The sequence below is a fragment of the Haplochromis burtoni genome, unplaced genomic scaffold (genome assembly GCF_018398535.1).
Source record: "Haplochromis burtoni strain Fernald_Lab_line unplaced genomic scaffold, NCSU_Asbu1 Contig_431, whole genome shotgun sequence".
Taxonomy (NCBI): Eukaryota; Metazoa; Chordata; class Actinopteri; order Cichliformes; family Cichlidae; genus Haplochromis; species Haplochromis burtoni.
Window position 1 is genome coordinate 2150 of NW_024582792.1, and position 25001 is coordinate 27150.

The window sequence follows — 25001 nt, forward strand, 5'->3', positions numbered from 1 at the left end:
CCGCATTCGCGTGCACCCACGCAGCTGTGGAGCCTTCGCTCTCTCTCTTTTTTACATAAATACTTTGTGCTGCCAGGGGCAAAGTACAGCACAAACGTCTTTCTCCCTCCAACTCACTCTTGGTTGCTTAGAAACCCATAATAACAACAACAGCTGCTGACGTCACACACCACGCGGTCTGCTCCGCACACACTCACACACAACAACAACAATGAGACAACGACGAAAATGACAACAACACAAAATAGGCCTACTGTCCAGCACAATCCGGACCCCGCGGAACCTCTCAACACCCCACAAAGTGTCGGAGAACCAAAAGAAGTTCGAACTGCGCAACTCTGCGACTTAATGCTTCTGTACAAAAAAACCCCACTGAGCGGCTTTGTACATCGCCCCACTTAGACGGCAAATTTTAGCCCCACTGAGCGGCCACGGACAACACCCCACTGAGCGGTGAAGACGTACAGTTATAGAGTTGAACTCTAAACTTACTCGGTGTTGCTTAGCGTGTAATATCGGCCTCGAATCCCGCCGATCGCCATTCATCGAGGAGAAACGAAAGACAGCGAATCCACAGGAACTTCCTGGCTGACGTCAGTCTTTCAGCGTGCCTCTCCCCCCCCTCGGTGAATGCGATCCCAGGGATCCGGCATCGAAGGACCAATTAATGATGGGTTTGTAGCATAAACCTATTCGCTGGAACGTTGAAGGCAATATAATTACACCCCAAAGCAAGACGCAAGTAGGCAAACTTCTTCATGTTACTCGTGCACGGGAGAGAACCAGACAAACGCCGTTCCTTCGCTTGGCCCCAGTTGCTCTCGTCCGTTCTCCCGTACACTATCCTTTTATTGAGGTTACATGAATATGCATAGGTTCACTAACATGTGACGTCTATATACACACAAAGAGTACCTTGTGTGTGTGTGTGTGTGTGTGTGTGAGGTCAAGATGTGACCCTGTGAAAACTCCCCAAGGCTAGTGCCAAGACGTCTAAGTCCATCTAACAAAAGGCTCTTATACTTAAACAGACGTGTATACGTGTGCTTGCTATACCATAAATCAGCAAAGGAAGATACGATCTCTCCTAGGGAGTGTGATCTATGCCAGAACACACTCTGTACAGAGGAGTGAACGCACCCCCTCTTCAGCTACACAGAGTTCTTACAGACCTCTTTAGGATGAGACATTCTTTCGATCTAAAATGATTATACTCTTCTAAGCATATATGAGTAAATGTTTCTAAGCATAAATGACAATCAACAATACAAAACCTATCAGTCATTAATGTGGCTTCACTCCACATCAGCCACGCCGCTTTGCTAGCTAAAACACCGGTATCGGCACATAAGAATGCTGTCATAGCCTGTCAACGACGTTGATTAGCTGCGTATATGCGAATGTGAATCGCATTATTGGCTGGACTATGGGATAAGGTGGCATCGTTCTAATCCCATACGGGAGCAGCCAGTCACTTACTGACTAACACTGAAAAACAGAATTGTTAAAGTATTAATTTTAATTTCAATTCAGGTTAGGTTTTTTGTGCGCAACGCAGATTTTCTGTGCGCAGAGACCGTGCCAGCAGTGCGCAATTGAGAACGTGCGCAGCTTAGAGGGAACATTGGTCCTCTCTGTCATACAAACATAGGTAATCACTGATGCCATCCGTGATCAAGATGCCACTAGTGCATATAAGAAAGCAATAGCTGAGTGGAAGTCGTTCTTTGAAAAATAGGTGAATACCAAGCAGAATTTTATCAGGTCATTTGCAGTTTGTTTACTTTTGTAGTACGTTTGTACAACTTTGTTCCTAATTTGCCTAGCAATGTCCTGAGAAACTACTTTACTTATAATGTCTTACAAATGAAAGTTCTTTTTTTTTTTTTCTTAATGACACTTTACCTGAGGCATGTAAAGTTTTAAGTCAGTAATGCCGTTATTTACAACATTGTGAGAATATGTGACTGTCACAAAAGTTTAACGCCAAAAATGTCATTTTTCTTCTCTGTTTATGCCTTTTAAAGGGTTGATTTAGACCAGGGGTAGGCAACTCCAGGCCTCGAGTGCCGGTGTCCTGCAGGTTTTAGATCGCACCCTGGGTTAACACACCTGAATCAAATGATTAGTTCATTACCAGGCCTCTGGAGAACTTCAAGAAATGCTGACGAGTCATTTAGCCCTCTAAATCAGCTGTGATGGATCATGGACAAATCTAAAACCTCCAGGACACCGGCACTCGAGGCCTGGAGTTGCCTACCCCTGATTTAGACTTTTAGGGATTGTGCAGCAACACTATATTGTTTACAAAAAAGGGTTTTGTTCTCATGAGAGGAATAAATGTTGACATATATCACTCTTGTCCTGGCTGTGATTTCAGTAGAAGCCAATGAGTATTCTCGGAAAAAGGTCTGTTTTAAGGTTTTTTGCTTGGATTTAATATCGATTAGGCTATATTTTAAGATAAGACAACCTGAATCAAGACACAAATTAATCATACTGTACTTTTCATAGTATTATAACTATTTTTCTCATTGCAGTGCATTCATTTGCTGCAAGTAAGAATTCAAAACATAAAGACTGGAATTTAGCATATTTAACTTACTTTTGGGACTTGATATCAAGTAATTTTATCTAAAATTGAGCTCTTTAAAGCTTATTTTAACCCTCTTCAATTCTCAAATGTGTTCTTTTATTTCTGGATTAAAAAAATCTTATTTCAAGATTTCTTATTAAGTAAAATAAACTTGCTGCGTGGACAGATAATTTCACTTGTTTTCAGTGCTTTTTGTATCAAATGTAGTATTTGTATCCTAAATGTAGACCAGCCATTTTTGCAGTGTATGTAGCCGGTTTAGAAAAACTCAGGAGAGTTTTCTCCAAGCATGACATCCCAGTGCATTTCAGACCCAGCAACACGCTCAGACAAAAACTGGTTCACCCGAAAGACAAAACTCCAAAACACAGACTTAACAATGTGGTGTACGCTGTACAGTGCAGCGAGGAATACCAAACAGCCACTTCAAAAGCGCATGGCACAACATAGAAGAGCCACCTCCACGGGACAAGACTCAGCTGTCCATCTGGATCTAATGGATAAAGGACACTCTTTTGAGGATGCCAATGTTCACATTTTGGACAGAGAGGACAGATGGTTTGAAAGAGGAGTGAAAGAAGCCATCTATGTCCACTGTGAGCGACCATCTTTGAACAGAGGCGGGGGTTTACGACACCAACTCTCTGCCATCTATAATCCAGTTTTGAGATCCCTCCCCAGACACCTTAACGCCCACTCACATCCTGGGCCATCTGACCTCAGGAAATCGTATGATAAGGTGGGGCCAGGTTTCACAATGAGCTCACCCAAAACCCTGGCTGATTGGGACCCACACCCGTTTTCACACCTTGGCTCATGTGATTAGAGGATCATCAGGGGGTAATTTTGTCCCTCTTTGGGGGGATACTGCCATGTTTGGTAAGTCCTTTTTTGTGAGATTGTTTCAATTATTATTATTATTAGCTTTTATTTCTGTGGCTTTTTGGAGTTGAGACAAAGCTGTGTGAAAGACATTAGCCACGTTGCTCGGTGATAGCATAATAAACTGTTTTAGCTAGCTGAAATGTATTGTCTGCGGGCAAATAGTACAGCCTTGAAAAAAAGCTTGCATATGAATTTCCAGTCAAGTTTTTGGTTAACTTAAATACACCTAAAATAATGTCTATATTGTGAAATGTTGGTATAATGGTGCTACTTAAAGCCTGAAAATGATCTCCCACAAAAAAACCGAGCAAACAGCAGTAGCAGATGTCCTGACTGGGTTGTACGTTTAGATCCCTTGCACACACGGTTAAGGTAAAAATGAAAAAGATTTAACTTTTTAAATTTAGTTCAACATTAACTGTTGTCTGTGTTCTTCAGTTGTTTGAGAGAGCACCATTTTAACAAACATGTTCGGGTAGAATATTGCCTTTAAATATGGGCATTGGATTCGTATCTGGAATCTTTTGGGAAACTACAAGTTGTAGCTCAAAAATGATTCTTTTTTTTCTTTTTTTGTTTACTGTGCTGCAGTTGATTACCAGATTATTTGTGCAATTAATTAGTGCACAACTAATTTGTATTGAATCTCCCCACAGGATATGCTTGTGAAGGTGGAATATGGGAGAGAGCAGAAGTGATGAATGGAGGACATGCATATTGTATTGAAGAAAAGAACAACGAGCATGCTGTTGCATTTACCTATGTCAGACCGTTTGATAAACAATATTCTAATGAAAGTGAGAACATGTACATTGCTCCATATTGTTACATGTTTCAAAAATGTGTGCACAGTTCAAAATAAATGTTTTTCAAAAACCATTGCCTCTTTGTAATAAATGTTTATTTCCAATGGAATTTCTAGAAGTTCAGAAGAGTAAAATGCAAACTTTTTTGAATTAATTAGAAGATAACTCTTATGTAGTTAAACTAGAATACTCTGTGAGAGTTAGTGTATAAATTCTTAACACCTAGTTAGCATTAATAAGTGTTAAATGATCAACTCCAGACAGATTTGGTACTTAACACTAAATCAGAGTTGACGTACCAACTCTCCAATAAGAGTTAAATTAGAGAATTAACTCTCTCTGGTGTGGACCCATATAGACACTTTAAAAGAGCTGAAATCAAATCTGACAGTGTTAATTTGGACATGCTGGATTTGCTGTGTACAATTATGACAGCAAGTATTTGATCTATTCTTCAAGTAGACACTAATACATTTCAACTCTTCCTTTGTTCATTAAAAGGTTTATTTATTGCTTGTTTTCAATATAAAGTCACTGAAAATCATTAACAGTCACTATATCTGTGAAGGTTCTCAGTCATAGGTCATCGGAGTCTAAGGAGCTTGGAAAGAAAAGTGCCTGGACTTCTTTATGTTTCTTGAAGACGTTTCACCTGTTATCTGAGAAGCTTCTTCAGTTCTAAGAGCAAATGGTGAAAAATACACCGATTTAAGGCTTATTGGGAGTGTCCTCCAAGAGGGGCATGGACCCCTATTGATCCTCTACCTAATCATTCGAGCTGAGTGAAAACCGGTGTGGTGACCATCAGACAAGGTTTCAGGTGAACCCATTGTGAGACATGCCCCATCCTATCATGTGATTTATTGAGTCAAACGGCCCAGAATGTGAGTGGGTGTTAAGACATCTGGAAGGGATCTCAAAACTGGATTATACATGGCAGACAGTTGGTGTTGTAAGCCACCGCCTCTGTGCAAAGATGGTCGTTCACAGTGGACATAGATGGGTTCGTTCTTTCCTCCTTCAAACCATCTGTCTTCTCTGCCCAAAATGTGAAAATTGGCATCCTCGAAAGAGTGACCTTCGTCCTTTAGATCCAGATGGGCAGCCAATTCTTGTCCCGTGGAGGTGGCTCTTCTATGTTGTGGAATGCGTTTATGAAGTGGCAATTTGGTCTCCCTAATGTAGAGGTCTGAACATTCCTTGCTGCACTGTACAGCATACACTATGTTGTTCCGTTTGTGTTTAAATTGAGACTGACGATCAGTGATCATTTTTCTTTTCCCTTTGGGGATTTATAAACACATGATCAGCTGTGCTTCAGTAACAGCTGAAAAAGATAATGCACTGGATGCTTCTGTTTAGTTTTATTATTATCGTTTTATATGCTATTTTAGGGCCCTGGGTCAGGGACCCCGGGTTAAGGTATTAGATTATGGTATGGGGTTAAAGGATATTCTAAGTTCGATTAGACTCTCCAGGTTGCCATTTATTGCCATTTGTTTATTGTTTGGTGTGGTCTGGTCCCGGTCCCTCATTTCCCTCTGTAGAAATTCAAAATTTTCTAAAGTTTGGGTTTGAGATATAATTGTTCAGTTCTTAAAATATATTCGATTAGACTGACCGAGTAGGACAGAACATTATTCTGGTAACACTGCCCACAAACTGATATATATATTTACATGATGATGATGATGCTCATGTCAGCTGGATCAAAGAGGCTAGAGGGAAAAGGCGTGAGAAAGCAATTAAAATGTTACATTAGGACTTTTCATACTTATGGATCGATGGCACTATAATATTCATCCCACAGATAAGGTCACAACAAGTTCCCTTATTTCATATTATCATTAGACATATAAGGAAAATATTTATTTAAAATATTATGATTTCTCTTATGTTGTTACTATTATTCATTTACCAAATCACTTTTATCAAATAAATCTCTGAGGGAAAAAACTAATCATATGTCAAGCTTTTTTTTCGTATCTTTTTCCATTGTTGTCCTTGCACATAATCTTCACCATTATATACTGTGCTGCATGGCAATACTCAACTCACTGAGATGTAAGAGTATATACATATTCAGTTATCCCACTAACACTAAGAGGGCAAATAATGGGTGGTTTAAGCTAGCAAGAGCAAGCTTACTATGACTAATGATCTCAAAGACAACAACAAGAAGGCAACATGACAGAGGGTGAAGCAGCTCAGCAAATGAACCAAACCAAATTAACTGCTGTAACAGAAAATGTATACAGAAATCTTTATTAGTTTGTCTTTTTTGACAATTCCTTGGATATAATTCTGTGAAAAAATGTGGCAACCTAAAATTTCAAGAGAGTATGAACATGCGTGGTGAGTATAATAAACAGAAAACCTTTCAAGATGTTGCTCTGTCATTTTGCAAGGGTTCTAAGAACCTCAACAACACTTGAAATCAACATACCGTAAACCTCTGTTTTCAGTTAAAGTCTGGCGGTTTGGAGTTTCCTATTGTTGCTGTGTTATTATATTTAGATCTCTAAATATAATAACACAGCTTTTATTTCTCTCCACCCCTGGGACCACAAGCATGCCAGTGAAACTTTTCAGAAACCATTTCACCCTCAAGAAATAAGACACTTGTCTTATTTCATATATCGAGTTATTTATATAGATGCTCGCATGGAACGAAGAACACACTTAAGGAAGCGTCAAAATGACTGTGAAGACAAACATAAAATTCTTTGAGGATTTTCCTCATTTGAGTCACAGTAATAACATCTGTTATCAAGATTTGGGGTTTTAGTCAAGGGGACTATTTTTTCAAACCTTTGCTGGTAATGACAGCCTGAAGTCTTGCATGGACATCACCAGCCTGGGTTTCTTCCTTTTTAATTCTTTCACAGACCTTTACTGTTTGTTTGTGGGACTTTTTCTGCCAAGTTTACTTTTCAACAAGTGAAATGCATGCTCAGTTGGGTTAGGTTGCTGGGTGACTGACTTGGCCATTTTTCTTTAATAAACTCTTGGCTTTCTTTGGCTGAATGTTTTGGGTCACTCTCCATTTGTATTACGAAACGCTGCCCAATCAATTTGACAGCATTTGGCTGGATTTTGTGGTCGCAAATTTTGAAGCCATCGTGATAACCTTCTCCCACCTAGGGATGGGTACCGGTATCCGGGGCCATTATGGCACCGGTTCTGACATAAACGGTAGTAACCAGACCGAAAAGAAGCGCACATTTCGTTGCTTTCTTTCGGTGCTTTTTTTCCCCTGAGATGTCATACACTTTGAATTCTAGCCAATCATTTTACCTTTGCAAGTGCAGTAGGCGGGCCCAGGTACATACGTTCTTTTAGAGCAAAGCTACAGATTAAAAATGCCAAAGGCGAAGCGGTGAAAAGTCTGGCTGTACTTCACAGCAAAATATGCAAACTCAGCAGCCTGCAACAAGCGCTTTAAGGTGATACTGTGCAAAGGAGGTAACACCTCGAATCTGATGAAACACCTGGCGACATATAGCACATATTGTTAAAAGCCGAGAAATGCACCGTATTTGATAGCTTGCTGCGGGACCTCACACCGTGCACATCTACTGCGGGTGTGGTGCCTGTAATCGGACGCGGAGTTAGCAACATCCCCCAAGAACCGAAGGAGTAGAGTCCTGGTCCCTAGCCCTGCCAGTGTAGCAGAAATGATGACGGATGATGATGGCAGCAGCAGCCGTTCTTCTCTGCGTGAGTGGCTTAATGTTGTTCGTGTGTAATTTACGTTGAGTACGCTAACCACGTTATTAAATTAATGCATGTAAGGTGAACTAGCAAACACAGTTGTAGTTACATGCGGCTGTCTTCTTGTTTGATGGCAGATGCTCTCTTCACCCTGGCCAAAAAGTCTAAAATGACCAAAGAAAAAGTGGAAAACAGCTAAACATGAGAGGTTTTTGGACAAAGTCTGTGTTTTTTTCCCCCCATTGATTAAGCACTGCTTCCAGCCAAGAGTGATACCATATATCCCCTATAGCTGCAGAAAAGGCTAACATTGTTATCTTTTCACAAAAAACAGCTAAACATGAGAGGTTTTTGGACAAATTGTGTGTTTTCCATTCTTTAAGCACCGGTTTGAGCACCGTTTAAGCACCGACACCGTTTCAAAAGTACCGGTTTGGTACTGGTATCGGATAAAACCTAAACAATACCCATCCCTAGCAACGGGGAAGTGTCCACTCTGGCATTCGCCCGCGCCTCCAGTGGAAGCCCCGGAGATGGTCTGGTGGCCACCCACGTGGCAAGCAGCAGCGGCGCAGTGGGCGTGGAAGTGAGCCGGGGCTCACAAGCAGCTGGGCAGGTGGCAGAACACCGGCACGCAGCGTGCCGGCCTCTGTTGGAGGAGGCCGGAGCGGAGAGCACACCGTCCTCGGGCGTGGCAGGACCCCTGCGCACCTCGAACTCCGTCTCCAGCTTGGCAGGTCCCACTGGCTCGCCAGCCTCCGGTCACCCTGAGCCGCTCGCTGTCCACCCTTACAGTAATCACACGGTTGCTGTAACAGTACATTGCAGCTCTCCCGCTGCCAGCTGTACACATCACCACCAAAAACTACAACAGCATAAGTCCGTGAAGTCCATCTCACCTGCAGCGGCATTGCAGACCAAGACCAGCCACAATAATAAAGCATTTTTTAATTTAATTATAAACTTTGTCCTAATTATGTCCTGGGTTTTAACAATTTAATAATAAAAAGGGAAACATCGCAAAAAACACTTAAGGTCATGAAAATTAATTGCGATTTAGCAATTCAATGACACACCCACCTTATGTATTGAAAACTTTCGGTATCTGTATTGGTATTGGCGATATTGGCCCGTATTTACTTGGTATCGGATTAATACCAAAATATGCAGTATCGCACATCACTTGTACAAACTCCAAAACACATTGCTAGTGTTAACTGAACTTCCAAAACAGAGCTACCTAGATCGCTTAAATTACACAATTAAAAGCATATGTGTATTGTTTGTGTATTTATGCACAAGCACACATATATATTCAAATAATTAAAAAAATGTTCAATTATCCCTTTTACTACCACACACCAAATCCAGTAGTTAGTACTTCCTGGCTTGTGTAGCCACTAGGTAAGAAAAGCTCAACACTGCCCCTAGCATCCTGGATCACTTCCGTTGTGTTTTGGAGTTTGTACCTGCTTTATCTCTAGTGGCCACCGTAAATATACTTTTATTTATTCACTCCACATAAAATGTAATAAATAAATCATATAATACGCAAACCAACTATTTAGATTTCAACTTTTAACTATTTAAATTTTCAGCTTTTTCCTTTTAAACTAATTTAAACTGAAACAACTCAAAACACTGCAAACCACAAAACAATTAAATATAAATTAAAAATGCAAAACAAAAAGAAGATGCACATTCTCTGTCATATAGGCCTGCATGAATAAACTTTCTGAATCCTTTATCATCCGCAACTGATAATAGTTGTGGATGATTACTCTACCTTTCTAATGTGATGTTGTTGTCCCTGGCTCTCTTTCTCTCTCTTTCCCACCGGCTCTGTACCTGTGCTACTGCAAGTGTACCTACCGCCCCTCCCCCATCTGCTCAGCGCAAGCACAATGTTCGCATGCAGAGTGAATCTGAAAAAAAGGGCGAGAGAGAGAGTGAGAGGAAGAGGGTGAGAGAAAAGAAAAGGAAAAAAAACACGGCTCTACATCGTTCACTTCAAAGAGCTGGCTCTAAGAGCCATTTCATTCACGACCGACACATCACTACTACAGAAGTCAAACCACAGGAAATGGATGTCTCAAGGGAAAATACTGATAAATGCTATAGAAGAAACCGTTTGTTGTTTGTTTGTTTTGGGATTGTTGTTTTTTTTCAAGTGAAACGTGTACTTCCTCAGTTCAAATGAAATAAGTATTTGTATTAGAAGCAGACTCAAACAGATCACTGTGATGGCTTTGATTACTGGGGGAGTGGAACACAAGTCACAGTAACTACTGGTAAGTAACAATGCAAAGTATTCGGAGTGAGGTAAATTCTGTATTTGTTATATAGATTTATTATTTATAATATATTTGTTATACAGTATAGTTTATGTTATATACAAGAGAATGTAAAACATCTGTTTAAATCATAGCTTTATTGTAGAGTGTAATTATGTATTAGATAACACTGATGGCCAGCAAAATATTTTTTGCATTAAACTGCAATTGAAATCTGTCACTGTGATGGCTACTTTGATTACTGGGGAAAAGGAACAACTGTGACTGTGACATCAGGTAAAACAAACAAAAATTTAAAAAGGCTTGTTTTTGTATGTTTGAAGACCTTGCTCTTATGATACTTGAAAAAAAAATGACGGTTCCTGTAACATAAGGTAAGAGGAGCTTTCAGACTAAAATATATCTGTTGTAAGACCATGCAGTGCATTTATTTCTACTGCACTGCAAGTCAGTAATCTGTGGCCAATTTGAACTTTTATTAAGAAACCTTGTGATCTTTAATTATATTAGGTCAGAGTGATTCTAACAGTTTGAAAAGTCAAACATGTCAGAAAAAAATCCGATATATGATAAGTTTTTTGTTTGAAGTGAAACAAGATTCTGTTAACTGATAACTCGGTTTTCAACTACTGGGGAAAGGTACCATGGCTACAGTCATACCAGGTAAAGTTATTTTATTCATTCTTTCTTTCTTTAATGTTTTGTACTGTGACAGAATCCACCGTATTCATTGTTTTTGGTTAATAAGTTGTTAGACTGTGAAAACGCTTTTGACTACTGGGGAAAAGGCTCGATGGTCACAGTTACTTCAGGTATGAATTGTTATATTTCAAACGAAATAGAGAAATTCCTCATCACCAAGTACGATACAATGTAATCACTTCAATGTTGGTACAACTATTGTGTTATCTTTAGCAAAGTAAGGAATTACGATAGTTTCTTTTACAGCTTAACAAAGAATTTTTGAAAACTGGACATAATATACTTATGTTCACCATAACTATATCAAGAATAATTTATTTTAAACAGACTATAATTACTATTATTATTACAATATCTGTGAAATCAAAATAATTAAGAAAGAAAGTCACAGTAATTAGTTTCTGCATTAAGTGAAAATACAATAAGAATGCCATAAGGTAAATTTATCTAATTAAAATCTGCATAGGATAGGATTTTCCTTTACAAGTTATAAGCTTTCAAGTTTCCCATGAAAGCTTAATTGTATTCATGTACATGCATTGTAAAAATATTCTCAAACATGACATTACAAAACAGATAATAATGGCTCTGGCATTTTGATAGGATAGGATTTTCATAATTTGGTGGAATTAATAAATGTTTAAGTAGACTTTTTACAGATTGTTAGCAGTTTAGCCTTTTATACTAAGAATGACATAGATTTAGTACTGCTATGTTGCTTTGACTACTGGGGAAAGGGGACAAAGGTCACTGTCTCATCAGGTAAGAAGGGATATTTAATCTCATATTTGAGGACTAATAAAATGTTATTTTATGAGAATTTGTCATCAGCACTGTGAAAGAACATTTACTGATTTTACACTATCCTTTACTGACTTATTTTTTTAAAAAGGACTGATAATTTTTGTTTTGTTTTGAATATTTTGCATTTAAAATAATGTGCAAACTGATGTGTATAATAACAGAAAAAAGAAACTATAATAGTATTGAAAGAGACAAATGGCTTCTGAGGTGTTGTCTACATTGTTGTACACTCACGCAGCAAAATCTCCAGTGTTAAATTAACACTAGAGAGTGTCTATATGGGTCCACACCTCTGAGTGTTAAATACAACACTGTTGAGTGTTAAATTAACACTTTTGACAGTGTTATGTGTTTAAAAGTAACCTAGTCAGTTTTGAAGATTAACAATGGCTAACACTGAGCAGTGCTGATTTTCTAACACTGGAATATTTCTAACATTTTGAGTTATTTTCCAGTGTTAGAAAATCAGCACTGCTCAGTGTTAGCCATTGTTAATCTTCAAAACTGACTAGGTTACTTTTAAACATATAACACTGTTAAAAGTGTTAATTTAACACTCAACAGTGTTGTATTTAACACTCAGAGGTGTGGACCCATATAGACACTCTCTAGTGTTAATTTAACACTGGAGATTTTGCTGTGTACAATGTGCACAATCATTTCAACTGATTTTTCTTGTGAAAATATGTCTTTCATTACTGTATTTCTATTCTCATATCTTAATTACTTTCCCCCCTTTCTTAGGCACTCCAAGTACACCCACTGTGTTTCCTCTGATTCCATGTGGTTCTAAAGGCGGAGATATGGTCACTATTGGCTGCCTTGCCACTGGCTTTAACTCTCCATTAGTGACTTTCTCGTGGAAAAAAGCAGGCTCTACCTTGACAGACTTCACTGAGTACCCTGCAGTACAAAAAGGCAATGTCTATACTGGAGTCAGTCAACTCCAAGTGAGCAGAAACGAATGGGATTCACAACAGAATTTCCAGTGTGTTGTGACTCACAACAATACAGATTCAAGCGCGGATATAAAAAAACCATGTAAGACAAATTAAATTTTTCTAAATTGATTTGAACTCTTAACAGAAAGCACAGAGGACATATTTTAAAGTTAAATACTGTGACGGAACTACAAAGTTTACAAAAAATGTAGAAACAATTTCAAAAAACTTATAACCATTAAAATATACTGTGACATATTATAAAATATGGTAGCCTTATTTTGCCTAACTTGTATATATATATAAGTACTATTACATATACATATATATATATATATATATATATATACATATATATATACATACATATACATACACATACATACACATACATATACACATACATACATATACATATATATACATATACATACATATATATACATACATATATATACATACATATATATACATACATATATATACATACATATAAATTAATATATATAATATATATATATATATATATACACATACAATATAATATATATAATTATATATATATTATATATATATATATATATATATATAATTTATTTATTTATTTATTTGTGAATGCAAATTGTTTTCTTTTTGTTTTGTTTGTTCTTTCTCTATGGATTTACATCAGTCCCCAAAACTACAGTTCGGACTACTGAGACTACAGATGGTATGTCTGCAAATACAGTTTTACCTACATTTAGTGTTATATAGCTACATTATATACATTACATTTTTGTAATGTAAAATATCTTTGCAGTTATTTTATTATTTTTAACCAAGTATCTATTTCAGATAAGATAACAGTGACAGTGCACGTCATCCCAGAGTCACACATCGTCAAGGAGGTCACTCTGGTGTGTCTCATCTCCAGCCCCGAGAATAGAAATTACAGCATTACCTGGTCAGAAGACCTTGGACAAAATAAAATACCAGGCATCATCTTTCAGACACAGGAAATCAAAAACCGCTACTTAGTTATGAGCCTTTACAAAACCACTAAGAAAAACTGGGAAGCAAACAAAATGTTCTATTGTTACGCTGAAGCGAAACAACCCCCAAGCTTGAACAGCAAAGGCGTATCCAGCAAAATGGGTAATTCCAAAGAATGTGATGGCGACTATACTACTTAAATGTGATATTTTGTGCTTGTGTAATTTTGTGTCTGCGTAAGTTTTCTCTGTGAAAATCAGTGTAACTGCTATGTCATCAGTCACTGTGAGACAAAAATGCATGCTTTCCTTGTCATGTTGTTTTTCAATCTGCCTTTGTAACAATGTCTACTTGCTTGATAAGTGTTGTCTGTTTTAAATAAATGTTGCATGGAGATGCTTTGGTATATGTCTAGATGGATGAAAACAATTTAAAAGGTGAAAAGCACAAAAACAATAACAAACTGTTCTATTGTTCAATGGAGTATGAGCATAATTAAAAAAGAAAAAAAGTATATCAGTCTTACCCTAATAAAAAAATGAAAAAATAAAAAAAATACACTGACACACACAGAACTCCTAACAAACTATACTCTACCTTCCTTAGAGTCAGACGTTGTTCTGAGTTTCGCAAATGGCAAGAATCAAGAGGATGAGTTCAGCAGCCTGTTGTCCACAACCGCCTCGTTCATATTCCTCTTTGTATCTTCTCTCTTCTACATAGTGATTATCAGCCTGGTGAAGGTAAATGTACAGCCTGAATTTTCAACTTTTTTTTTGAGGACTAAAGTCTGTATAATCTACAATACAAGATGACTTTTTTAGGATTATGAATTTAGATTTTTTTTTCTTTGCACTTGAAAAGTATGATTTTAGCAATGTGTCTTCAGAAAAAAAGGAAAAAAAATATATAATTACTGCTTTAAGCAATTATTTGGCTGTAACTAATTCCAAGGCTACATTAAGCTATAAAGTAAAATTACATTAAAGAAGAAATAGAAGCAGCTATTTTTTTAACTGTTTGATGTTTTCTTTTTGCAGACGAAGAGATAATAAAAATGGGCTGGAATGGATACATCATTAATTATGTATTTTTGAAAATGATTTTTAAATGCTTTGTGTATTAATCATTTTTATATTAAATAGCAGTCATATATATTTACCAAATTTGTAAGCTGTGGAAAATTAAATAAAGGAATGCATATTTTTAAATTCATATAACCCTATGTCCCTAATCTGGGTGCTGTTGTTATTTTAAGTAACTGCTGTAGAAAAAAAAAGAAACATCACTGTTTGTTCATTTTGCTGCTTTGATTAATATTTTCATGTATACAATTAAGTAAATAAAATTTGGCACCTTACAATTTAAAGGTAGTATGAATGATAGTGTTTGTGTATAAAAATAGAAAATTACTCTATCATTTCTCAAGGGTTTTAAAATAACAGAAGTCAATATACTGTAAAGTTCTGTTATCAAGAGGTTTTGAGTTTCCTGGTGCGCTCCTAGAGATCAGCTGCACAAGTGAAACTGCAAAAACCATTACTGAATTAATTTACATGAAACAAGATAGTCATCTGTGAATAGTACATATTTACATACGGAGTGGCTCACATCCATTCCTTGTACACAAAAGCTCTTAGATAAAGGCGAGAATAAAGGTGGACTCACCTTCAAAAATACATCTATATTTGTACAGTCAATGGGGGACTAGGCCATTGTTCTTCTCACAGTTTAAGTCTGGTATAGAAGTGTTTCTCAATCCCACAAGCACCACTGTGAGCCTGTCTGCTGCACAGAGCAGACTGGAAGACCTGTGTCTGTCAAACCTGGACACAAAGCCCTGTCTCAGCTTTCAACTCTGCACTGAACAATTTACTTGTTTCACATACTGATGTAATTATAGCGATTTTTGTAAAGATTATTTACTGTTATTACATTAAAGGAAGAGGAATTTGCTGATCTTGGCCTATGAGAATTCCATAACAAATTACTTGGATATGGATGAATCTGTGAAGGGTTTTGGAAAAGGAAGCAGGAGACTGTTTATGTAGAGCACTGCAGAGAGGAGAAAGGAGAGTGGAGCTGTTCAGTTGCAAGCAGAGTTCAGTTCCTTTCAAAACAAAAAAGCTTATAACAAGACAAAATCTTGTTCTACAAATTAATTTGAGAATTGTGGAAAAAGATGTGGCAAATATTTTTTTTTATTACTATGTCAAGTCAGACAACAAGCAAATAATTTACTTTTATTAATCATAAACAATATTTGCCTTCCAAAATAATATACTATACAAATAATAGATGAATATTCCAAACACGTTCAAGCTAAAAGGTTGCAGTTTACCATTTCATTTATTTTTGTAATGATACCTATATTCTCAAGAAGGCAGATTGCAATCTACTGCCTTCAGAACTCTTCCTGCACTCTTGGTGGCGCTGTCACTTGGTGTTCGCTCGCTCTGCTTATTGGCATGGTCCTGGCGTGTTGCGGCCAGTAGAATCAATAGGCGCACATAAGGCTTAAGGCGCGGGGTTCCCACGGAGCGCAATTTCCTTGGGGGCTCAAACCCAGATATAAAGTTTTTCATAATTTTGTAAATATTTTTTATGTTTTTATGGCTTTATTGTCATAAAGACCCCTGTTTATTTTTTTGGGGCGGGAACCCATAATATCCAATATTTTCAAAAAATTAGTTGCAACTGGAAATATTTGGCATGAGGTTATTAGAGCCTTGAATAGGTAAATAATTCATAACAACATTGATTTGGATGCATTATTATTTTTGGAACAATAACACTTTATTGCAAAAAAACCAAACTGAACTGACCTGAACAAACTCAACAACAAACTAAGCAAAGATGTAATTTACATTATCATACATAGCATGAACCACAAGATGGTTAGATTTTGCAGACAGGACATATCTTATATATATATATCTTTGCAGCAGTTACGATAATAATGTGCTGTTTGCACGATGAGCACTGCTGCTCTTTCTCAGCAAGAGCCTCCCCGAAATTGACCGTGCGCTTTGTGTTGTCCGTGCGCGCGTCTGTGCATTTCGTGGCGTCTGTGCAGAAATGACTCGCAAGACAAGGCTGCAAACTTGTTACTGTGTACATATCTTGCGGGTTGGCGTGCCGTCCGCCCACCACCCGTCTGTTGGCCACTTAGGTAGGCCGTCTCCTGCTCTGTCAGTAACATAACTGAGTAAAATCGTCCACATAGCTTGCAAAGCTGTTGGCTCAGCATTCAGACTTCGAAACAGGGGTCGCACCTGCGAAGTATGAAAGATCGCATGGCGTTCTATCTTATTGTGCTTGTCTAGACGACTATGATAGCGTTCTTTAAACCTGTCTCTCCCTCAAAATGTGGTTGGCTGTGGCCTGTGCCGCTTCCCTATCCGGTGAAATACGTGTGAACTGATCCTGAGAGCGAAACTCGAACACAAACTGAGTCCAGCAGCTCCAGATGGGTAACTTCTACGAGTGTTGGAGAGGCACCGACACCTCTGAGAGGTGCGATGGCGCTGGACCGTCTTTATAGCACGAACCTCTAGATGGATGGATTTTGCAGACAGGACATATCATACCATTTACAGCAGTTACGATAATAATGCGGTGTTTGCATGATGAGCACTGCTTCCAAGCCTAGGCAGGCTTGGATTACATCAAGCAGGCAGATTACATCAAGCATCAAGTATCCTCACTATTAAATCAGAAAGAAAAGATTAGTTCTCCAAATGAATTACAGCCTGAGAGGAATACCTGCAGACAGGAGTGAAGGCTGAGGAACCTCCACTTCAACTAAAAGAAAAAGCAGAAAAGTCATAGCAAAAACAAATTCATCAGCCTGACTGACATGATAAGTATCAATAATACAGGAGCACATTTCTTTCTGTTGTTCATGATAATTTCTCTTTCTTTACATGTTTATAAGTCACAGAACTTCCAACCACACCTACCACTGCACCTGCTGCTCCTCCTACTCCTGCACCTGTTGCTGCTGCTGCTCCTACTACTGCTCCTACAACTGCTCCAGCTCCTGCTCCAATTAGTGCAAATGCAACTGCAGCTATAAATATACTAGTCTTTGGATATTTTAACAGAAAATACTTTATTCTTTTCCATGCTCTTTCTTTAACTGTCAATTTTTTTGAGCGATGTTCCAATAGAGGGCTGTGTTCATCTGATAGGCATATGTCGTCAAACAGATCTGAGCAGTTTTCTTCTTCTCTGATAAAGGTCTCAGCCATCCTGAACATGTCAGAGGTGTAGTGTCCTCCGCCGTTAGCTTCAACCATGTCATCTACCCTACTCAAGAACTCTCTGACCTGCTGCCTGTTTCCTTTCTTTGTGTTGTCAAAAACACAGAATCTGTCTCCACACATGAGACCAGCCTCTCCATGACTCCCCACGACACATTTACTGTCTGGCCTGGTCGGCCCTGGAAGCGCGGCAGGAGTGCGGCTAGGGAAAGGAAATATGTCTCTCGCGATTGGACCGCAACCCTCTGAGCTCGTCTCCATGAGTAGAGCGAAAGTCTACCTCGATTGGGGAGCCTCGCACCCTAAGACCATGCCAGAGTCCGAGAGAGCGACCTGGTAAAGGTGCAGGAGTGCCGGTTCAAACAGTTTCTTGCTCTGCCGCAAGAAATCCTGCCAACCTCGAGCCGACAACAACAACGAGGAAGCACGACATGAAAACTGGAGCCTGGTACTGGGGCGCGTCCCCCACTCCATAACCACGCGCGGCGTCATATGAGGTACCGCAACGGTACCAGTTCTAAAGAGTTAACTGTTTCAGCTGGGAGTGGCGTCTGAGAGATCGCTTGTGCAATACTGTGATCTATTTACTGGGTAGCTGTGGACCTCCAAACCTTGGTGAGTCTACTGGAAGAGAAACCGGCATGACGTAGCCCTATAACGACCTGAGCGCACGGGCTCCGCCTGGCTCTGAGACTGACCTAGCGTACTTGGAGTTCATGTCTACAGTCACACCGTCTGGTCCTAACATTAATAAGATAGCGACTCTCGTTACGAGAGCCTAAGGATGGCATCGCTGCTCCTGCTGAACCTCCGTTCCCCAACTGCTCCACAGGTCGATCCAAATCAGAACGATCTTGCCTCTTCCTTTCTGTAAGACGGGCCCATTTCCGGATCATCCCACTTGCTACAAGCGGGTAACAAAATGAGAGTATCATAAACCACCCACCTCCGCCTTATTCTCTTACTCACTTAATACATTGCTCCTTCCCCGCCGAGTTTGCGCAGGCACCCATCTCAACATGAGTTGTTCTCTGGGTACTGCGTGGTGGTTTTCCTTGAATTATCCGTTGTTCTTTTCCACTGAACCCAGCAGACCTTAAAGCAGTTTGAATCTACAATGAATACTAACTCCTCACAATAAAAGTGTTATTTGTAGAAGCAGTGAGTGAGGAGTTGGAATCAGAACAACAAGGAAACAGTAAAACCTTGCTGATATTTAAATATACAAACAGGGAACCATAGAACAATTAATCTCCAACATAGAGACAGATTTCCCTCTTTTTCCATCACAAGTTATGCCCATTATGACCCACAGCAGCACAGCTAGCTGCAGATATCATGGGACTGAGGCTGGCATGGAAATATAGGCACATGAAGGACAAAGAGAAGGGACCTGAGTAGCTTTACTCTACAATATTCCCACACCACATCACGGTTCACCTTTTGCAGACTTGCTACATTTATCAGTAAATTTATATCACAGGAATTTCATCATTTTGTGAGTTTCTGCAGCCTATAGGTTGAAATTGTTATCTCGTTGGCATATTCGCTTTCTAGATGTTCTGGGGGTTCAATGGTAATTTTGTCTAAGCGCGTATTATGAGAACTCTTCTCATCAATCAACCCATCCCATATGTTCACGCCTCTTAGCTGCCGCCACCAAAGGCTATGGCTCCCAACCATGCTTGATCCTCACGAGGCCACCTTGATGGATCACGCATGGGAGTCGTCATTTGTCTTGTACTCAATGCCGCTTAGACGCCAGATTACTCTAAAAGTGCACAAGCAATCCTTCACACTGTTTTCGAGATAATAGCACCTACGAGAGTGTAACAACAACCGGTGTTATACTCACCATCCAAGTATCGTCCAAGCCTTTCTGGCTGCTTAGAAGTACAAATCAGATGTTCGCGCAAGCGTATGTTCTTACGAGGAAGAGCTCGAAAAAGTGATGTGTTTTTATGATGCAGAGTATGAGCGTTTGGCGCGAATAGGAGTTTTCCTATGGGCTCTCAAATCATGATCTTAAAATTAAAACAAAATGAGATAGCCCACATGGTTCTACTCACAGCGGATTTTCAGTCTTATTAGTTGTGTGTTCGCTAGAATCATAAATAGCCTTGTGATCTTTGTGGTTAACTTCTGATATACATATCCGATATTTTAATCTCTACACTTAACAAAACGCCAGTATACCTCCCATCGGTGTACTTTACTCAGTTGATCTAACTTCTTTTCTGTTCTTACTTTGTTTTTCCTTCCTTCCCCCCTTCTCAACCGTTATTATGTGGCTATTTCACCTTTTTTTCTACTCTGTTTCTTCTTATTCGTCTCCTTGTTTTTTACATTTTGCTGTACAGTGTCCTTCGTGTTCTTGACAAGCGTTTATTTTTACACATAACAGATTCGTTCATGTTATTTCACATATCAATATTCTAATGATATCTCAACCGGGTAATATAAGTTCTATATCTGGCTCAACATATACTGCATCGATCTACGCAAACAAGTTTACTAGCATCAAGGTGCCATTTTCCTTGGACCTTAACTAAATTGTCTTGCTGGACTACTGTAATTCCCCTTATTAACATAGCAACAAAGTCTGTAACTCAGCATTTTAGTGCATCTGACATATGTGCTATGGAATAGAAAGTGTTGGAGCTTTGGCATCCGTGTGTATGAGGAGATTTGCTCAGACAACCTTCTGATGGCATACACACGATATTCCAATATTTTTACTCACTTTGTTTATGTTGTTTCAATCTTTTAATGATGATGACATTTACATGTCAGAGCTGATTTCAAGCTAAGTTCTGCCCATCATTCACTGTTCCCATCTTTGTGTGCTGTGGAAAAAATATCTTCAGATCAACATGCTACTCACCTTGTCTGAGGTATCCGGCCTTCATCAGCAGAGTTCTGACTTGTTTCTCATCTTCATCCTCATTGTTGAAGAGATGATACGCTCCTCCAAACTTCTTCACCACATCTGGAAGAGAACCTTCATTCTCCTCAAAGATAAACTCAGTCAGCGTCATGTTCTTTAAGATGTCTCCACCTGTGAAGAGCAGGTAACTCTTCTTCAGGCCCTGATCCCCGAGGACTCTGATCGCTGCCTCCACAGCTTCCTGATCCTCTTTAGTGAACCGACCGACTCTGATCACAACCAGAAACAGGACAGGTCTGTTGGACTGCAGGAGGTTCTGACACAATGTTTTTATCTTCTCCTCTGTTTCCTTTGCTTCTAATATTCCTGGAGTGTCGATCACCGAGATCTTCTTCCCAAACACTTGTCCTGTTTGCTCATACTTTTCTGTCGTCACTGGTTTGAAGGACAGCTTTGACTCAAATGCTGCTCGTCCTAAGATGTGGTTTCCTGAAGCACTTTTACCCACTCCCGATTTTCCTAGGACGACAATGGTAAGATCTGGATACATGGCTGAGAACCAGTGATGCTGCAGGAGAAGAGACCACAATTAATTTAAAAAGTTATACAACCTGAAAAAGGTCGAAATCCGCTGACACCGGATTGACTAAGACATGACTGCGCAACACATCCTAATTGAAGAAGAGACGTCTTTAAATACTCATTAAAACTGACAAAAGTGTCTAAATACTAGCCGTCATCATCCAAGAGTATCATTGAGTCTTCTACTAGAATTTCAGATAGCTGCCTCATTGTTGTAGTGCATATATATGAGTGACATCAAGCTAACAGCAAGGTCCGTGCCTTAGCTAGTCACAGTTTTTACATCTCAAATTCTAGGAGCACAATGATGGGCCCACCATTTACACCTAATATCTGGTACAATAAGTCCATAGTATCCAGTTAGTAGTAATAGTTCAGGAAAAAAAAATCAAGATTATTAGTACTTACTCCAAAAATATAGAGACCATAAGAATGTTTGGTTTTTACCACATTCTAGACTCGACAGTAGCTCAAGAGGTGATAGTAAAGCATCGCTTTATTTATAAAATAATAAGCAAGCAATAACCAACAGAGAGCAAGACCACATACTACATAGTATCTTCCAACGACCAGCAGTGACACCGCCGAGATGACTATTGCATTTTTGAGCGAAGGTGTCTGATACAAAGAGTTCTACAAGTTATGCTAGTGAAAGCAAACTCAATTAAAGATGAAAGTAGACTTAGAGTAGCAAGAATACCAACAAGGTACAACGGAAAAGCAGCAGGACACCAACTATCGAGCGGCAGAGAGATGGTTGATGCGACATGAAAAAGTGCAAATATATGAACATGAAAGAATTGATATCATACCCTTGAAGGCCTTGAGAAATGACGAACGCAGAGTAGTACTCAACAGCCTGGCCCAGCGCGAGTTAGCCCCAATGAGCGTCTATCACCACTCCAGCGCAGATAGCAGGAGTCACCGAGCAATAACACGCGGCTGTTCCGCTCAAAGAACCACACAAAGTCGTCTACTCTGCAGTGCCAGGGAAGAGTACAATAGGGTGCTCAAGAGTCGCATAACTGGAGGGTATAGACGAAGAAGTAACGCTGGAGAGAGGCATATTAGAGAGCAGGCAACCCCTAACAAAGCGAGATACATCAAAAGCAATGGATCTAAAGCAGAATGCACAAGACCAAACAGGCTATCAGTCCGGGAAGAAATTAGCGCAGAGGCAGAGCTATGACGATGGAATATGACCATAGGGACCTATAGGTGCGCTGCAACCCAATACTGTATATTCCCACCCTAGACATGCTCAGAAACGTCTGTGCGCGACTGAGGCCTGGAAGACTTTCAGTAGTATGAAAATTACATAGTTGAAGAACTTCCACATTCCCTAGTATTGTGAATAGGGAGTTGCAAAAACACTCACCCAAAAGTCGCCTCAAGGCCGCTCCTAGCATTACAAGAGTAACATGACCTGGCGCAAAACTAATATGACCTATCTCAGACAAATCCATCTCGGCTTGTCTCGATTACTCATTAGCCTATGTCGATCATCATCTCAACTACATAGAAACAAATAGAAGCAAAGCATCGAGACCAGAACAACAGGCGCAGTAGCAGAGGTCGGCCGAAAGGTAAAAAAAAAATCGTAGATCCGAGTTTACAGTTGTAATATTGTTTCTAAGAGAAGGGAAGACACATCACAAAGACATGCCTTCATGAGGACAGCAACTGAAGAGGAGTTATATACAACACAGATATGGAATTCCTGAAATACAAAAGTTTGTTCCTCACTACAGTCATTGTGGAGATGAGTTTATAACGTTATGACGTAGCATCGAGCGTAAGCCAGAGCAAGACCTCAAACTGCATCATGAATAACCCATCATTACAGCTGACTAGAATTCAATCCTGATACAATCTAGAAAAGCATACACCTATTCATAACTAAGGGAGGATTCAGGGTCACCTGGTCCAGCCCTAACTATATGCTTTAGCAAAAAGGAAAGTTTAAGCCTAATCTTAAAAGTAGAGATAGTGTCTGTCTCCCGAATCCAAACTGGAAGCTGGTTCCACAGAAGAGGGGCCTGAAAACTGAAGGCTCTGCCTCCCATTCTACTTTTAAATACTCTAGGAACAACAAGTAGGCCTGCAGAGCGAGAGCGAAGTGCTCTAATAGGGTGATATGGTACTACAAGGTCATTAAGATAAGATGGGGCCTGATTATTTAAGACCTTGTATGTGAGGAGCAGGATTTTGAATTCAATTCTGGATTTAACAGGAAGCCAATGAAGGGAAGCCAAAACAGGAGAAATATGCTCTCTCTTTCTAGTCCCTGTCAGGACTCTTGCTGCAGCATTTTGGATTAGCTGAAGGCTTTTCAGTGAGTTTTTTGGACATCCTGATAATAATGAATTACAGTAGTCCAGCCTGGAAGTAATAAATGCATGAACTAGTTTTTCAGCGTCACTCTGAGACAGGATATTTCTAATTTTAGAGATGTTGCGCAAATGGAAGAAAGCAGTCTTACATATTTGTTTAATATGTGCATTGAAGGACATGTCCTGGTCAAAAATGACTCCAAGGTTCCTCACAGCGTTACTGGAGGCCAAGGTAATGCCATCCAGAGTAAGAATCTGGTTAGATACCATATTTCTAAGCTTTTCAGGGCCGAGTACAATAACCTCAGTTTTATCTGAATTAAGAAGCAGAAAGTTAGCGGCCATCCAGGTCTTTATGTCTTTAAGACATTCCTGCAGTTTAACTAATTGGTGTGTGTTATCTGGCTTCATGGACAGATAGAGCTGGGTGTCATCTGCATAGCAGTGAAAATGTATGCTATGTCTTCTAATGATACTGCCTAAGGGAAGCATGTATAATGTAAACAGAATTGGTCCTAGCACTGAACCCTGTGGAACTCCATAATTAACCTCAGTGTGTGAAGAGGACTCTCCATTTACATGACAAACTGGAGTCTATTAGATAGATATGATACAAACCACTGCAGCGCAGTACCTGTAATACCTACAGCATGTTCTAATCGCTCTAATAGGATATTATGGTCGACAGTATCGAATGCTGCACTAGAGGTCTAGCAGGACAAGCACAGAGATGAGTCCACTGTCAGAGGCCATAAGAAGATCATTTGTAACCTTCACTAAAGCTGTTTCTGTGCTGTGCTGAGCTCTGAAACCTGACTGAAACTCTTCAAATAAACCATTCCTCTGCAGATGATCTGTTAGCTGTTTGACAACTACTCTTTCAAGGATTTTTGATATGAAAGGAAGGTTGGAGATTGGCCTATAATTAGCTAAGACTGCTGGGTCTAGAGATGCTTTTTGAGTAAAGGTTTAACTACAGCCAGCTTGAAGGCCTGTGGTACATAGCCGATCATTAGAGATAGGTTGATCATATTTAAGATCGAAGCAATTAATTAATGGCAGGACTTCTTTGAGCAGTTTTGTAGGAATGGGGTCTAAAAGACACGTTGATGGTTTGGAGGAAGTAATTATTGAAGTTAACTCAGAAAGATCAATTGGAGAAAAAGAGTCTAACTTAACATCAATGGTACTAAGAGTAGCTGTAGATAATATTACATCTG

The 25001-nt window shown here is 39.3% G+C and overlaps 1 gene segment (V, D, J or C); it reads left to right on the forward strand.

The window, feature by feature from the left end:
- Positions 1 to 10330: 10330 nt before the first annotated feature.
- Positions 10331 to 15698, forward strand: LOC102289704. The segment is given in 6 exon segments: positions 10331 to 10571; positions 12546 to 12842; positions 13413 to 13451; positions 13577 to 13876; positions 14321 to 14457; positions 14755 to 15698. Coding segments are annotated over 5 exon segments (726 nt in total).
- Positions 15699 to 25001: the final 9303 nt, after the last annotated feature.